This window comes from Pomacea canaliculata, linkage group LG6, assembly GCF_003073045.1.
Source record: "Pomacea canaliculata isolate SZHN2017 linkage group LG6, ASM307304v1, whole genome shotgun sequence".
NCBI classification, from domain to species: Eukaryota; Metazoa; Mollusca; class Gastropoda; order Architaenioglossa; family Ampullariidae; genus Pomacea; species Pomacea canaliculata.
The window spans coordinates 13421594-13439485 of NC_037595.1; the positions used below are offsets into that span (position 1 = coordinate 13421594).

The following is a 17892-nucleotide window of genomic DNA, read 5'->3' on the forward strand; positions in this document are numbered from 1 at the left end:
AATTAAAACTTGTCGGAACTGTTAACGTTTCTGCTTCTTTCAAAGTTATGTACAACTAAAATCAAAAGAAAAATTGCCCGCCCGGTCTTCCTGGTTTTCCATCAGTTTTCGATACTTTGACCATGACAACGAAGTTTTAAAAGAGAATAAAGACCATGGACACTAAATGGTACATAAGATCATTTTTATCCCTCACAGTAAAATCGCTAGTGAATTAGTAGAGAACAGAAGTTTATTATAAGTACAAAATTAAAAGAATATAAATAGAAGAATTAGCACAGAATAAGCCAGTGGACTGGAGTTTTCAAAACGTAAACTTCATCTGTTATACAGAAATACCCAATGATTATCAGGAGTTGTTGAAATAATCATACAGGAAACAGTTGAAGGAAACACAAGAAGAAATGGGAAAATAACAGTATCAAGTGACACGAAAATGACAGTGTATGATGAGAGATGGTCAGGTTCCACAAGCTCATTCTTTTTTCATCTTTACCAAAATAACACAGAATAATACGAACACAAAGACGCATGTATACATAAAAAGCTTCTAAAGCATAAAAGGCCACACCAATACAAACCTACACATAAACATGTTAAAAAACTACACACTTGCGTGTATTATTTTGCATACATGCTTTGTTAGTTTTTCTATATCACTGCCTTTTTTATGGCCTATCTGCCTACTCCCACTCCCATCTCCTGCGTATTAGCAAGATAGCGAGGACAGGAAAGAGAAGCAAAATAAAGACTGTAAACGATGTACAACAATTAATAGAGAAAACAAATGAAGTAGAGAATATGCTATTTCCGACATTTGTTTCCTTTATTTCTTTCTTTACTTATCCTTCTGTGTGCTTACAGATATTCAACCCAATGTCTCAGTGTTGGAAATACCGCCGTGAAATTGCTCACATCATTCTGAACTTTTGTGACTTGTAGGTGTCTTTGTTTGCAGAGGTTGCTTTAAATGTGAGCTGCAATGATCCTAGTGCCTGTAAGGACACGCATGCGGTATGTAGTAATACAGGGTTCTGTCAGTGTCAGGCTGACTATTACAACAACAACGGCAGTTGTTCTCTTAGTAAGTACACGTGGTTTTGTATTTAGAGGCGCACGTCTGTTCTGAATTCTTCTTTTGTGATGAAAGTGAAATAAGCGCAAGCGATTGTTGTAACCGTTGAGAATAACGAAATCCTGAGATAATTTTTACTTATGTGAGAAAGCTATAATTATTTTTTATGCGATAGTGGTACCCATTTTTCTATCTTTGCTTCCCCTTTTTCAATGTTCGTTTACGTTTTACAGTACAGTACAGTTTTTGTTGACCTATAGGACAATAAGTAAGCTGCTCTGACAGTTATAATTATGAGACATAAATTTATGTAAACTCTAAAGACCACTTTGGATTATAATTCCCGTAGTGATAACATTATCAAGTGACAGTGTCAGAGAAGTGACCAAAGTGATGAAGTTTTTTCTCTCCACCATAATTCTACCAGCTTTTCACCAGCATAGCCCGTCGTTGTAGTTTGAAGCGAATTCCGGCGTACATTGTGTCGCATTTAGTTTGCGATAGAAAATGTGATTCAAAAGTGAAAATGAAAGTATAGTTAGAAAACCTAGTTAAAGTTGTAACTAAACAGAACTAGAAAAACTAATGAACGAGAGATCAAACGAAAGGAAGAAGAGGAAGAGAGCGAGGAAAAGGAGAGTCAAAATAAAGACTGTAAACGGTGTACAACAATTAATAGAGAAAACAAATGTAGTAGAGAATATGCTATTTTAAACAATTTTTTAAATATTTTTTTCTTTACTTAGTTATCCTTCTGTACGCCGCTATGTGCTGACAGATATTCAACACACCGTGTTTGTTTTGGAAATACCGCCGTGAAATTGCTCACATCATTCTGAACTTTTGTGACTTGTAGGTGTCTTTGTTTGCAGAGGTTGCTTTAAATGTGAGCTGCAATGATCCTGGTGCCTGTAAGGACCCACATGCCGAATGTAAGGGAGCGATCTGTCTATGTCAGACTGACTATTACAACAACAACAGCGCATGTTCTCTTAGTAAGTACACGTGTTTTTATATCTGGAAGCGGGCGTCTATTCTTAATTCTTCTTTTGTTATAAAAGTGAAGTCAGACATCTAGAAAGAGGAAGCCATTGTTGTAAGCATTGAGAATAATAAAATCCTAAGACAATATTCTACTCATGTGAGAAAGCCATATTGAATGTTTGAAAAAACTGGTGGTACCTGCTTTACTATCTTTGCTTCTTTCTTTCTATTTTCGTTTACTTTTTTCACTACGTTACAACGTTAGTGGTCTCCAAGCAAAGAAGTTCGAGCAGACACTTTAGTCAGTTGTTTTGCTCGTCACGGTGACGCTTGTCTTCTCTAACTTCTATACCCACAATGTAATATTGGGTCTAGTTGTTTTGTCATTTGTGTGAAAATCCTAATGCGAAATGTCGGCCACATATAATGTTGAGTTTGCTATCTGCACAAAGCTCTCTCTTCCTGTCGCATACACCATAGCCACAATTTGCGTCTCTCGAGATTTAGGCATTTACCGTCTGGAAAGCCGATTAACTTTATTCTGCCTTTTTAAAATAACAGCAGTGATCATTTTCACCCTTTCTCTTTACACTCATGTGTCTCAGTAAAAGTCGCTGAATGGTTTACCCCAACTTTGGCTTTAACCACCGACCAGCGCGTACTGCACGTTCGCTGAATAATTGACGAAATAACCTCATAGAGGTAGTGAGCCAGCATACTCACCAGTCCAACGTGAAGTGTTGAAAGCTGTTCGTAGTCTACAGGGATGTAAGTCACACAGGATTGACAATACTCCAGCGCGCTGCTCAAGTGGGGAGGGGAAGGAAGAACCAAGTCCTTTACTAGTCTGTGGCAAGGACTATTGAAACTCAAAGATCGACTAAAAAACCACAGACGAAGTCACTAGTCATACTCCTTCCAAAAAGGAATCACTAAACATAACAAAACTACAGAAATGGTTAGTCACCTAACTGAAGTGATGCTAAAAGTAACCAAGAATCGCCTCAACACCACTTCTGGGGACCTTCCAGTAGAGAAAGAAACGGACAGTTAAAAATATCGTCAACTGTTACATCTTGAAATTAAATGATAAGTCTATAATATCAATAACATCTCTTCAACTGACTTTAAAGCCATTCTCCAGAGTGAGACTGCGGCAGATGATGCAAAAATTCAGCACTGGAGAACTTCCAGGAAGAAATCTGCACGAATAGAAAACAGTACAAGGAGCTATTGCTGATATTTGACTGGTAGCTGAGAAAGACGAGTACATAGTCTCTGATGCTCATGCTCCTACTTCTGCTGATGCTAAAGAAACTGCAACAAATGTCAACGTCGGCTAAATTATTTGTATTTTCCCGTTACCACAGTCTCTTATTCCTCGTTCTATGACGTTGCTGTACTTTAGCTTGTATTACTTAATATCTTGTTGTAGATGTGTGGTATCATAAGACGAATAAGTGTAGTTAGGGAAAGCTAAATATTCGTATATGTTGAAGTTAACAGTATATTGACTTTCATTGTCCAGACCCCATTTGTTGAAAAAGATAAATACGGACTATAAGTAAAGATTGTCTCCTTTATTAGGGAAGCATCAAATTCCCTCTAATCCTTAGAGCTATGGGGTATGCATAGACAAAGATACAGTTTGTTGCTTGTTAAAGACCGAGAATAAACACAGTTTCTTACTTCGAATATGGGTTTGCTATAGCATTGTTAAATGCATCATGTATTTGTTTAAAATGCTAGGGCTTGGATACGGAGAAGACTGTAATCCTGCAGTTGACATGTGCAACCAGCTTCTGACATGTCGCAGTCCTACAAACAAGTGTTTGTGTCCAAACGGCTCCTTCAGATACAACAACACGTGCTACACAGGTGAGGAAAGAAAGAGAGTTTATTTTCTGTTTTGTGTTGAGTGCTGAATATGTTCGTTGATGTGTCTGTGTGTGTTTTCGCTTGCGCAGTAATTTTAAAAGAAATCATCCTAGCAATAATGTATAGCGTATATGAGTAAAAACATTTCCTCATGAAGAAATCGTTTTTGATATGAAACCCTTCTGTCCATTCTTTATACATACACCCAGACAGACTCTCTTTAGATAAAGTACGATAAGACAATGTACCTACCATCTACTACCTGTCTGAATTTGTTCTGAGTCCAAGCAATGTCTCATGAAATATACTACTGCACTAAATTCATTTACATCTACGTTGGTTTCTGTTAGAATTAATTTAAAGTTACTAGTGAGAAAAGAGAAGATGTTTATGCATTGTTTTAGTCCCGAACGTCCTCCAGAAATTATCCCTAATCTCTGTTCACCAGTGTTTTTGCTGTTTTAAGTTTTCTCAAACCGGGTTGCAGTTTATACGACTTGAACTTGGCTATTTATTATAATCTCCTTGACAGAGATAAGATTTGATGCTTTCTTTTTCTTGCTATTTTTTCAGTGGAACAGTTAAAGGTAACGGAGATAAAAAACACTTTCGATGAAACATCTCTCAATCTAACATGGAAGCCCCCCAATTTGGGTGCGAACTTCAGTTACAATGTGTCTCTCAACAGTGGATTGAGTAACGGGGTGACTGTACCATCAACAAGATTTGAGGGTTTAGCACCTGGAACACTCTACACAGTCAGTGTCGTCACAAGCGTTCTGAGAGACCCAGGTTATAGTAGCACTGGAGTGGAATACTCACCTAATGTCTCCAACAGTTTTTATACAAGTGAGTGTAAACAGTGCATGATTATTTTTGTTTAAAACGTAGAACCGATTGATGTTTTGTGTTTTTGGTAGGGTACTTGGTCGGAGAGGGAGTAACATCGTATTTGCGATTAATAAAATCACGGTACAAGACTGGATGTGCAGCTTTTATTACACTCACTCTCTATCTTACAAACACTTTCTTTTTCTCTATCTCTTTCTTGGGGGTGAGTTCTGTTCTGTTGTTTGTTTGATAATTACGACAGCTAAACAACAACTTTCTAAATCAACTTTTATACTCGACAAGTTAAAATGCCAGCAGAACATTTAAGTGTTCGTGTCATTTGTGACCGTTTTTTGTGGAGTTGTGTGCATTTTATGTGGTTTAGAAGCATGCAGATATTTTGGAGGATGAAGTATATTTTTCTGCCTTCATTATGATGACTTCAGAAATAAATATGGTAATGAACTCAGCGATGGTCAACATGACCTAAAAATGTTCTGTAGTACAAATGAAGCGAAAATTATGTAATTTGGTCTTTTCATATTTTTGATTCTGAAAAAAGGAGGTTGGTATTAATTGGTTAATGGGGCTTCGTGGCTTTGGCTTTGAAGGATTTGTAGGGTGTGCGCGTGTGCGTGCATGTTACCTTTTAGTGTTTATGTGGTGGATCATGTGTATGTGTTCCTTCACATACATTTGCTTTCAGAAGTAAATTTTTATTGGATTTTCCACTGGCTTGCGTCTAAGTGTGTCATATGTTGCACAACGACCTAGATTATATTTTCATATCCTTGTTTTGAGACAGACTTTTGTAGCATAGACTTTCTATTTTTTTCTTTTTCTCCCACAGTATAGTGCTAATTGCTTGATTTGGTTAGTTTTCTTGGGTAGTGGCCATGAACTGTGTGTGTGTCGTGGAGATAATGTATAAGCGGTTGTTTTATGAGGATAATTGTTTTATGGGGGGGATGAGGAGAGTGAAGATTGGGATTAATTGTTTAGTTTGCTTTGCCGGCCAATGGCCTTAAGGATGTTTTCTCTTTTAAAATATCCTTTGTCATGTGCTTGAAGTCTATGATGATGATGCATGAGTAGGTGTGTGTGTGTGTAGATATCTTCCTAGATGACATATATTGACACATGCGTTTATTTATGCATGGAACTTTCTGTGCATGTTTATAAAAGTCTGTTGTAATTGTTGTTATAATTGTTTTGTGTCCTTAGATGTGTGACTAAGGTGACAAATGCTCACACCATTGCTGGAGCTCTGCAGTTGCAATAAAGAATCAAATCAAATCTATTCCTCTCTCACACACACCCATACCCATGACATGCTTGATGCTTTTTTTTCATTCCAGAGCCCGCTATGCCCGGTCCTCTAAGTGCAAGTGTTTATTTGGGTCCAAACGTCAACCTTACATTCACAAAGTCTGTCGGAGGTGTGGCTTTCTACATTGTTACTGTAACACAGCGCGAGTCAGGCAGACAATGGACAAAGAACATCAGCTCACAAAGTGACCCTGTACGCGTCGAGCTCGCTAATCAGACGGCTGGAGCATATTACAATGTAACAATCATAGCCTACAGTGGTGGCATTAGCAGTGACACCCGTACTGCAACCTACCGGGTGGAAGTTGACGGTAAGAAATTTTTTATAGGTTTAACATAAGAAACAATAGAAACAATAAATGCACGTGATATTCTCGTAAAGGCCATTGATTTCTGTGATTATTTTGGACAGAAGTAATTGGCCGTGCTAATTATACTTAATACATACTGTAATGAACGTCGATTATCACGATAAACATCCAAAATGGCAGAATGTTCATTAACATTGACAGATAGATCATCACATTAAAAAGTCTAGCTTATCAAAAACAAAAATCGAAATTATCTAACACTGGAAAAACAAAAGTAGCCACGTTTCTTGAGAATATATTCCTGTTTTTGTTTAATGTTATGGGCGTCTTTACTGAATATAAAAATGGTCTGCTAATTTATTGGCAAGACCTAAATAATATTTACTCACGACACAAACCATTGTTATTTGGATATAAGCAAGATTCGCACAGTTCAAGCCCACATATTGTCATGTCTATCTCACTCTTACACTTGATAATTGCGCATTTTTTGAACAAATCACAAAGATTGGCTTTGATTGTCAGTTCAAGCGGCTACTGTATGAACCAAGGTCTTCAGGCAAGACGACGTATATTAATTTCCATTATCCGTGTTTGATTACCGTCTGTGTTCAAGAAATACATGAGGCAGGCAGCTAATACAAACAGGGGAATTAAGAAAAACATAGCATACATCATACACCAACTAATCTGCATAAACCCCCAATCACAGATAGTTCCAAATTCATACTAATCGAACTTCTGATCAAGTATCATTTCCACCGACATCCATAAATAAATTCTACTATTCAAATAAATTAACTTATTTTTAATCAAATATCTTTAACTTTTAAAAAAATAAATCATTCCAACAGTCAGACATAATACTTATAAATTTTTCGCAGTCCTAGTCTACGAGTCTCTGATATTTACACTGAAAGGGATCAAGCTTATAACTAGAGCGTCCTCCTCTGTCAATGCCAGTCAGACTAAGTCTCCCTGCAGTGGAAGCTCGGTTTCAGACCTGAGTATCCTTCACCACTGATAGAACAACTTTAACAAAACTCACAAAACATTCGGTATTTGGAATCACGGTTCCGAATTCCCACTCCGACCGCGACTGGGGGTTCGTGCTAGGTCGCTGCAATCTGCCAGTGGGATCCAGCGGTCACCGCGGCAAGAGACCAACGCAGGTCTGTTGGTCCAGTGTAGGGACGAGTATGTCGACCCATTTCTTATAATTTTGAATACACGCCACTTGAGGTCATGGATATCCTCAAAACCTGACCGATGGAGGAACCTCGATTTAAAGAGGAGACTGAGGCGATACACACGTCTGTCTCGTACGACGGTCGATTCCACGAATCCCCAACAATACCAGTGACTTCCCGCGTCTTAATGACTGTCTGATAATTCACTCGATTTAGAATGTTTCACAATCTTCTGGTACATTTTTGTCCTTGCAAGTAGCACACACCAGTCATCTCTCTTTTTCACATACTGTCATACACACTCATATTTCCTGTGCATTATCTTTCATTCGTGTACTTTAATTCCAGCAGGCACAGGTGAGTTCGTGCATTTTCTGTGTCGTTAAAATCTACTTGTGTGACTATTAAGAAGATGCACGGCAAAAAACGAACGATGGATGATACAGTAGCCCATGAGTCAGCTACTAGGTTATCCCTCAGCTGTAGCATTTGCTGCCAAATAGTCTAGGAAGAATTGTTCTCAAAATCCGAGCATATGATTAATCCTTATTTTCTTAAACAAGACGCTGCGCCTATAAATTACTTTGTACAAAATAATGCGTTACATAATCTAATTGAACGTGTCCCCTTTGCTACTGACCTCCGACATTCACGTTTTAAAAACTAGTCGTTATCGCTACTGCTAAAAACTAACTGTCAATAAATTTTGTACATGAAGTTTACTAAATTATTATCTGAGATGTATTGTTGTGTTCAGTTGCTGGGGGAGTCACAGAGTTAAATGTGACTCAGTCAGGAAGCAGATGGGTCCACGTGAAATGGAGACCCCCGACAAATCCAAACGGCGAAATACTGGGCTACACTGTGACAGTGGCTCGTTCGAACAACTCAACTTGTGTCTCAGGAGTCGCTGTTTTATGTTCAAACTGCAGCGAATTGGTATGTTACACGGCGTGGATGTTTTTGTGTCTCCAACTCCAGGCTCCCATAATAAATTAACCGCTAGTAGCCCCGCCTCTTGCTCCACCCATGGACAGTGCGGGGTATACGTGGTCCGGTCTGAGACAAACATGGCTAAGGGTCGAGTCAACCTCGTGTCTCTGCCGCGCGACTTTGAGATAACTTCACCTAAGGGCGCACAGCTTTTTTTTTTTTTTATAAAAAAAGCTACATTCATGAAGTCATAGTTTCTGGAGGCAGTGTTAACCAAAGGCTCATTCGGTCAGTACAACATCAGATGCACATGATCATTGAAGCCATCGCTATTACGGAAGCCCATTTCATTGTAAGGCAGGGTAGATGAGGAATGTTTACAACTTAAACAAGAACACACAACAATATAACAATAATAAAGTATTTTTTATGGTGAAGAATCACAACTTTACATTATTTACTAAACATTCAGTACTCTCATTGATGCTGTAATAGTTATGAGAGGGTGGAGGGGTGGGTTGCTCATGAGCCGCTTAGTGAACTGTGAGTATTGTACGTGTGGTCCCCTGCAACTTGGGGTTAGGGTTAGGGTTGACGTGGGTAGTAAGAATTGAGGTTAGCTCTTGTCTGATTGCCCAGTTACTCGGGGCCAGTATTCACGTTTCGACTATAAATCAGGAAAGCTGCAACAGTATGAAATAAAATAAGTCGTAGAATACCATCGGCTCATTAGAAAGTGTATTAAGACATATTTTAAGTGATAGCTTGATGATTTACTTCTCCATCTTAATTAGGAAAAATTTTATCTCTAGACGCTTAAACAGAATTCAACTTCACTGAAGATGCCAGATGTTTCTAACTGCACTAAAAACGACTCCAAGAAGCAGACATATGAAGAGCTAAAGTCAGATATGTGGCAAGAAGTGAACGTCACATCACTGTCCCCGTATGTTACGTACCAAGTGACGGTCGTCGCTGTCAACGAGAAAGGACGGGGACAAGAAAGCAACAAAGATTTCAAAACACAAAGTGAAGGTAATTACCTGGAGCTCAATGCTTGATTTTTTTTTTATCGGCGACGTAGCTGTGTAGAAACATAGTCGTAGCTTGTTTAACTTAAAGAGTCATTGTAAGCTGACTTAAATACAAAGATATTGCTTTTATATATATATTTAAAAATATCTTTATATTTCTTTTAAGCATACTGAGTCTAAACTGTTCTATTATTGAAAAACAAGCTTTGTGATTTTGTGTAGCTCATGTGAAGTTTTGTGTGCATAATTTAGACACAGATAAATTGGTGAAAAACAAAACTGATATAAAACGTCACATACAAAACTTTTGAAGGAGATTTAAACATGATGTAACTGTGAGCTGCTTTTGGTGGGGGCTTTTAACTCCCTTACAGCTGCAGAGAATTTGGTAAGTTTGACTGTGGAGGAGCCTGGGACTGTTGGACAACTGAACATCACATGGGTACCAGGAGAGGAAACGGGCAACACCTCCTACAATGTAACATGGTTTGAAGAATCCAGTATTGGTTCTGGAGAGTTCAACATCTATAAAGGCGGCTCCATTCTCTCTGGTTAGTACAACATTCCTGTCAGTGTGCGAAAGAATTTTTTTTTTATCGGAATGTTTGTTCAAAGTTATGTTTGACAAGACGTTACAGCAAAGAATTATTTAAACGATTCATTGACCATGAGGGAAAATATAGTGATAATTGTATACTGTGTTGCCCAAATATCTGTGAAAGGATTTTTAACAGGTTACACGCAGAATAAATACACAATACGTGGTCTTCTGAGCTACTGGAAATACCTAGTCAGTGTCAGACCTTCAACAGAAATAGGCCTTTCACCTGAAGAGAATCACACCGTCGCTCGTACTTTGGATTCAGGTAATTTCTTCAGTTTATCTTCTTCTTCTAACTCCCGCCCTCTGACTTCTTACCGCACCTCTTTTTATTATTAGGCACCTAGATATTTCTTACTTCATGATTATCTAATTTATTTCAATCTCTAAATCTCTAAAGTGTAAGATATATTAAGAAATAATATTTACATTTGGAAGATAAAATGTTCTAGAAGTAAAATAGTTGCCGAAAATATTAAAGGCTTAATGTTCCACATATAATACTAATTAGTGCTTAACTACATGCATATAGTAAGGTGTGAGCTGAGGCAAGTCATGGGAAACCTTTTGAAGGTGAAAAAAATAAGGAGAAGTTAATATTTATATACTCACTGCTTACTACTGTAACGTTTTGTGCTCAAATGATTGCTTGCGAAGAGTGAGTTTACATCTACATGTGACCTCGCCCCGCTGCGCTCCTCCACCTTCAGAAACAAAATAGACCGATCAACAGTTAATGTCCATAAAGAAAAAAGGAAAACATAAGGAACGTGAACTGTTCTAATGACAGTTGATATACAAGAATGTGACTTCTGCGGCAGAGACGCGGATTAAGAACTGCCGCGTTACTGTCACTTATCTGTCACAATTAGCCCGTCGCCTTTGAGGTCGTCGCATCGGGGATTGGCGACGTACAATGACGACGAGAAAGATTGTCACAGTTAAACCATGTGTCCGTCGCAATTTGGCTAAACGTCTTGATGACTCGAGGCAGCAACAATGTGTACATCTTCTGTGACCCACGGCTGTTAATCATCAGTATTCTTGATCTGTTCTTTTTAGAAAATTTCTCCGATGACAAACATATCTAAACTCGAAATCATATACGGTGAAGCGTGTCGCCAGGCCGTTCAGTTAAATCTGGTCTTCAGTTTTTTCCCAAGATTTTTTTTCCGTAATTTATTTTAATTTCATAGACAGATTGGATAATGGAGTACCCTATTTGTTAAGTTATTAGTCAAATAGCACTACACTTTATCATTATTATTAGTAGTAGTATTCCCGTTTCCTTTACGCTTTTCTTTCCTGTCGCCTTGATTGGTTTCTTCAATTTCTCCCTATCATTATTATTACTAGTATCATTATAATGCGTCATGAGCTTGCTCGTAGGGCTGAGATATAAACTATAAAAATAACATTTACTTATTATTATTACTAGACATACATTTATGTCCTTCGCTTAGCGCATGCTTCTATATGAGCATAATTCTGCGCTTTGTAAATTGCTCTTTATTGTTATTATTAAATAACACTGCTCATGCTAAAAAGAAGTCGGAAAATCTGACGAAACACCGATGTGTGATATCCGCAGAATCAGTGTGGTAATTTTTGTCTAGTTTACTATGGCTGTTAGTTTCTGCGGATGATTATTTTCGCCTGAACATACATAATGCTTTGTTGGTCCCTTTAAAGAAGCATTGGCAAATTTTAGTTGTTTCCGATTTTCTATAAATATAGGTTTATCTTTCATGCATAATAATAATATTAATGATTTCCATGGAATCACGTTATCATGTGTCATGTCTGATCGGTGTCATGATTTATTAAAAAGTGAATATGAATATTTTGCTCATTTTGTGTAACCTGAACTACATACACTACTTTTTTCAGCACCTGGTGAAGTCGAGATATTTAATATAAGCCAGCCTTCAGACTCTGCAACATATCTTCAATTTACCGTCAGCTGCCCGAACGAGAAAGAGAGAAACGGGGTTATCCTCTTTTTTGTTGTCAGAGCTTCCGTTCCAGCAAATGAGGTAATTTTTTATCTGATTTAAAGCATTATTCGTTAAAGGGTTTGGTTATCATACTTTGTAATTATACAAATACAGTGTAGGTGCATTAAGCCGCGGTCCAGTAATCCACGAATTCGCTTAAGCCGCGCAAAATGCTTGAATCCCAAATTTTTGACCCTGGATTGTACGGACCTGGACATGGCCTCCCAAACACTGGAGACAGGTGTTGACAGGTGTCATTTTGGCATTTCGAATGTCTGTGATCGACATGCTATGCACTATCGCGGATTAAATATTTAAATGCTGGCTTATAACTTCAAACAAGTAATTATAGAAGATTAGTCCTTTATTTATCAATCAACAATAAAGTAACTTACAATGAAATTCAAATATTATTGTAACCGATTCACACCTTACTTTGCTACAAAGTTAAACTGCGATAAATCCGCAAAAACTCGACTCGTCTTTATAGTATTATTTTTAATTCGATAATATAATTATATAAACATAAATAAATTTAAGCTGTGGTTAAGCAGTTTTGGACCCCAATCACCGCTGCATGATGGCCATACACTGTATTATTAGCGTGGATTGAGCAAATGTCCAAAGTTTTCCCTGATGTTGCATAAATTTTTTTGTGTGTGAATATCTACCTCTGTCCTAATCACTCAGTCTGTTATCGCATCCAGTTCGAGATGGTTATACTTTGTTATCGTGTTGTTCACGGCATCACCCCAAAGTATCCGACACTCCTATAAGCTCGGCAAGTCAGTTCACTCTGTCCACACCGGTTTTCTCTCCGCCCCACGTACCAGATTGAAGAGGTTTGGCCGTCGCTCATTCTTTTCGCTAATCTTAGTATTTACACTGCCTCTGTCTCTCCGTACAGTAGAGACTCTATATCAGACCTGCGCAAAGGCCGGCCCGCGGGCTGCATCCGGCCCGCCTTCTGTCTCTGATCAGCCCGCCTGCTGGCCCGCCCGGCAGTATATATACTGTATATACAGTATTGGGTAAAACTGAGTTAACTACATTAGTCCGGCCCTCTAAGACCATCCCAATTTCTCATGCGGCCCCTTGGGAAAATTAATTGCCCACCCCTGCTCTATATACTTTACGGTCTGGTCCTATTTCGGAAATACCGACTGCAATTGATTTACCCTGATTTTCTTAACCCTTTCCTTTGTTCTTTCATGTTCCTGGCAATTTTGGCTGTGCGCATGTGTTTCTATGATTGTGATACCTTGTCTGTCATACGGCATCACTACGTCCTGCCCTTTGATTCTTGTAAAGCGTTGAGCTGGCATTTGTGTGGGAAAAAGTGCTATATAAATCCTATTGTTATAATTACTACTACTGTAGTTTTGTTACTTTCACTGTCAGACGCAGTCTATGAAACAATTGAATTATTTTAGGAAAAAAATACAGATGCGTTTATGCATCATGTTTCAGACGCTGGGTTCTGTGAGTGTTACAAACGGCTGCAAACAGAACTACACTTTTAATGCTCCCGTGAAGGCAGAAACTAATTACACATTGGAGGTGAGACATGGACTTACACGTTATCATGATATTCATACAAACTGCCTGTCTTTCTTTTATTTCTTCTGCAATTGTCAATCGATAATCCCACGAACGAAATTGTAGGTATTAGCTTCATTATACGCATATATAGCCGATAATGCAGATTTTTGTCTACAGGCCTTTGCGAACACCAGCAAGCATGAAGGAATTTCTAAGACTAACAAGTTTTATGTTGCTCCTAGAGGTAAGGCACATCTGTTAATATTTGTTTATATAGCTTTTAAACACATAATATTTAAAACAAGTTTAGATAATTTGGTTTCTATGTTTGTACAGGTCTATTTGTATTCCTTACACCCACGTGTGTTCAAGCCAACACTTTTATCTTCAGACCTCCCTTTCACTGTCTTAGTCATGTGTGTCACGTCTGACCATGGCTTGTCTCTCTGTCTTTATAATTGTCATAAGACATTCGAAAGAAAGGAAGTATTCAGAATACTTGGGTCTTATAATTGCCTAGTATTTGTCAATAAAAGCAAACCCACGATTATTTAGGAGACAGGGTGCACTAGAGCGCTAGGGATATGTCCAATATTCTTTGGTACAAGGGTGTAGAGCTTGCTATGTGCACTAGAAACACATGACTGCCTTACGGTCCGCTCGCAGTCAGTTGCAACAAAGTCGCTGATTACTAATACATCCTCAGTGCCTCTATTCCTAGTACAATCTCATCGCAACCATTTTAAACATCATCATATGCTTCAGATTCAAAGTTACGAGACCTGCACGTTTGAAAAAAAAGACTAAAGCTGTTGACATTGTTGTTTCAGCTCCAACATTGACTGTCGATCCTGACTTCGGTGGATCACTTCTGAAAGATGCTAGTGGTGTGACCCAAACCTCAGCTGTAATAAATATCTGTCCTTGTCTGGTCACAGACCGCTCACAGGGAAACATCACACTAGCAGGTCTTATAGTCTGCAAAGGAAACTGCGAAACCTGTAAGGATAGTTATTTGAATGTCTTCTGAAAGTTATATAGTTAGACAGTTATATAACTGAAAACAGTGATTTCTTCATTGAAAGTATGTATGTTGATATAAGCTGATAATAACTGATAAGTCGGTGACTGTAAGACTAAGGATCAGACATTTCTAAATGTTATTTTACTTAAAATTCAAATCAAACGTAACGACCAAATTAACGTCTTGCACATCAAAGTGTTACAGTGAAATAGAGAAAATACAGAAAAAATACTTTTGTGGTCATATTGAAATTATTGTTTTAAAGAAAACTATTTTAGTCACTGATTCCAAAGAGGGAAAAAAGGAGTTAAATGCTTGTTGAGTAACTTGTCCTTTTTTATTTTAAGCAACATCTTCTGATCCTAATCATTTCCGATCTGGTGTCATGACGTGGAAACAATTCAAGGACAAGGGCTATGAGGGAAGTTACAGGCCGACCCCTGATGACTGGCATGAGACTCAACACGTTGGTGAGTGAGATGTGATCATACCATTCGCCTTCGGGCACGGCAAGTTAAGATAGATATACAGACCGACAGAAAGAAAAGAAGAACTGCAGAGTGAAACATACACGCAGTCACTGGAAAGCTGTCGAAGTCACAATATCTGTAAAGGTTTTCTGACAACGGCTCTCCGTACGGGGCTAAATATGTAACTTAGTGGGCAATTTTCCAGGAGCTAATGCCAGAGAAGCCATATTTTCCGTGTACGTGCCAGTACTGCTGCATGGAGGCTGAATGAAAGGTGACTAAAGTTCGTAGAAGAAACTTTATGTATTCAGTCATGCTGAGTCGGTGGCATGGGGTTTTAATGGAATAACAGAAGTAATTCATGGAGATGGAATTGATCAGAACATGCTCCTAGTCATACCGTTAATTCTCCAAGCCAGTCGCTGTGGAAAATCGCGCAGTTGTTGCTAGCTGCAGCACTGACTGCATAGTGGCGTGTTCTCTGGCAGACATTCAAAACAAGGAGATGGTTGTGATTCTGCGACTGAGGTACATATTTACCTGATTCTTTACCTGACGGCTTTCACATAACATGGCTTACACGTCGCTTTAGCTCGAGAGTCTAAATTGGAAGCAGAAGCTTGATTAAGATCGCTCAGATATTAAAAGGAATCATGATCAAAAAAAATCTTATGCTGTCTCGCTGTTGTAAAGGCATTGCTTTACATTTGACAACCCCGAACGAGCAAGTATATTAATGAATGATTAATGTCAGTTGTGAAGTATCTTCTTAACTATCAAGATGCTAGAAGAAAAATGCGTATTGCACATTCAATCGTTTGCAGAACATGATAGTTTACAAAACAAAGAAAAAAACGCTGTAGTGTCTAATTCATGTTCCTAGAAATCGTACCAGGAAAAAAATTGATCTCTCTAGGTAGAGAAGTACTTGTGCTGTGATAGCTTTGACTTATCCACTAGTCTTTGTTCTTAGTGCACGTAATCTCTCTGTGTCGTTTGCAAATTGTTTTATTTTTCACAACCTGCGATTAGATATTCTTGTAAACTTTTGACACTTTGCTGTCAGTTCACTTTCAGTTCAAGGAAAACGAGCCAGCTCTGCCATGAAGATTCTGTAATTACATGTTTAGAAGTTCTTGAGTGACATGGTGACCAGCATTCTTCTGTTCAAACAGGGTCATCCCGAAGAAAAAGGTCAACCTTGCTGTCACGTTCCATCCGTGCAACGCTCAATCCGATAAACTTCACCTTAGGGGATGACGTGAACTGTGAGCAGAAGGACAACAGTGTTTACTGTAACGGACCCTTGCCCCCTGGCTACACATTTGCGTAAGTCTAGAGCATTTTGGGTAATTCGCATATCCTTCTGTATGCAAAAATAAAAGCAATCGTGTAACATTCATATAAAAGTGTGAAAAGCGTGATAGAAACTGACAAGAGGGTGACTGCTCTTCCTCACTTTTCTTATTAGCCCGTTGATTTTCGTGGAGTTTCCTGTCTTGTGTCAACACATCTGTTATGATATTTGCTACGTTCCTGTGTGGATTTCTGTGTCTGCGCCACTTTTCATCTTTTCATGTGCCATTTTATTTCTACTGTCACATCTGCGCCATCTTGCCATTACTTAGTTTTGAGATGTACACATGGCAGTGTCGACTTCAAACTCCAATTACTTTCCTGCTGCTTCTTCACCATGTCGAGCTGTCACAGCAAGCTTTGCACGCAGGACAGGCAGGTCTGACATGACTGACATCGGGTATCTCCATGTTCAGCTTACAATCACCATAAGCGTGTTGCTCTCACAAGACTTGTGTTGATGAAACGACATTTCTATCTGCGAAAGTTGGGCCATTGCACCATAGATTGCGAACTGAGCCTCCATACAAGTATAATAACTTTCAGATATTGTTGGATGCAGAACTTTACTGACATCGTAGATTCCATGTAATGTCAAGGTTGCACACCAAATCTGTTCAATGTGCCTAACCTTCCATTGTCTTCATCATTACTGGTCAGTGGAAAGAATTCCAACTATCTTGGTCGTGATGCTGCGCAAATGAAATTAAATCAAAGTATCATCGATTTACTCATTGACCTGCTGGTTGTCCGATTCATACACACGTGAATAGAGGGACGGACGACCAGCCAGCCGGCTGTATGAAGGACAGACTGATCTCATGGCTTGCTCTGCCGCTTATTTCTATAATCTATTCTTCCTGTGTCAGATCACTCATTTATTTAATGAACACAAAATAATAAGCGCGTAAATTACAATTTAGCGAAGAAGTATACACATGCACAAGTTTCATATATTCATCATATCAGGCAGCCGTTATCTGGAGTAAGTCTATGTTTGAGTATGTCATTTAGTGCTGTGTTATTTACATTGGTATTTCCAGGAAAAAGTTTTCTTTTCATCAATTCATACAGCCTATTCTGCACACTTAGTTTCTTACTGCCTGTCTGTCGTAAGTTGTTTTTTTTGTTTTTTTTTTAAATTAGCATTCTTATTTGGATTTCTTAAATTAACGAGCTGACCATGAAATTTCTGCGAATTCAGTTTAATCTGCAAATGTTTTGCATCATGAGCGTGTCGATTGTTTTGACTGTTACAGAGTCAAGGTGTTTGCTTGTACCGCTGGAGGATGCAAACAGTCAGACAGTGGTATTGTTGTCATCACCCTAAGTAGAGG

At 38.5% G+C, this 17892-nt stretch overlaps 1 protein-coding gene and 1 long non-coding RNA gene across 2 annotated transcripts; both read left to right on the forward strand.

Moving 5' to 3' along the window:
• The first annotated feature begins 1027 nt into the window (after positions 1–1027).
• Positions 1028–3842, forward strand: LOC112566746. The gene is made up of 3 exons (XR_003099690.1): positions 1028–1084; positions 1948–2070; positions 3809–3842. It is a non-coding gene; the product is annotated as an uncharacterized LOC112566746 (long non-coding RNA).
• A 4-nt stretch (positions 3843–3846) lies between these two features.
• Positions 3847–16532, forward strand: LOC112566121 (receptor-type tyrosine-protein phosphatase eta-like). Its single transcript, XM_025242086.1, has 13 exons — positions 3847–3937; positions 4511–4786; positions 6127–6408; positions 8356–8537; positions 9344–9566; positions 9940–10116; positions 10300–10431; positions 12057–12202; positions 13634–13723; positions 13883–13949; positions 14536–14706; positions 15077–15199; positions 16375–16532. Exons 1-13 carry the CDS (start codon positions 3847–3849, stop codon positions 16530–16532), a joined length of 2118 nt encoding a protein of 705 aa, XP_025097871.1.
• Positions 16533–17892: the final 1360 nt, after the last annotated feature.

What these genes read in the sequence shown, in the direction of transcription:
- LOC112566121 (XM_025242086.1), top strand. Translation starts at nt 3,847, where the DNA reads ATGTGCAACCAGCTTCTGACATGTCGCAGTCCTACAAACAAGTGTTTG. An exon ending in CGCTCGTACTTTGGATTCAG is followed by an intron (nt 10,432 to 12,056) that starts GTAATTTCTTCA and finishes TACTTTTTTCAG; the next exon opens with CACCTGGTGAAGTCGAGATA. An exon ending in CTTCCGTTCCAGCAAATGAG is followed by an intron (nt 12,203 to 13,633) that starts GTAATTTTTTAT and finishes ATCATGTTTCAG; the next exon opens with ACGCTGGGTTCTGTGAGTGT.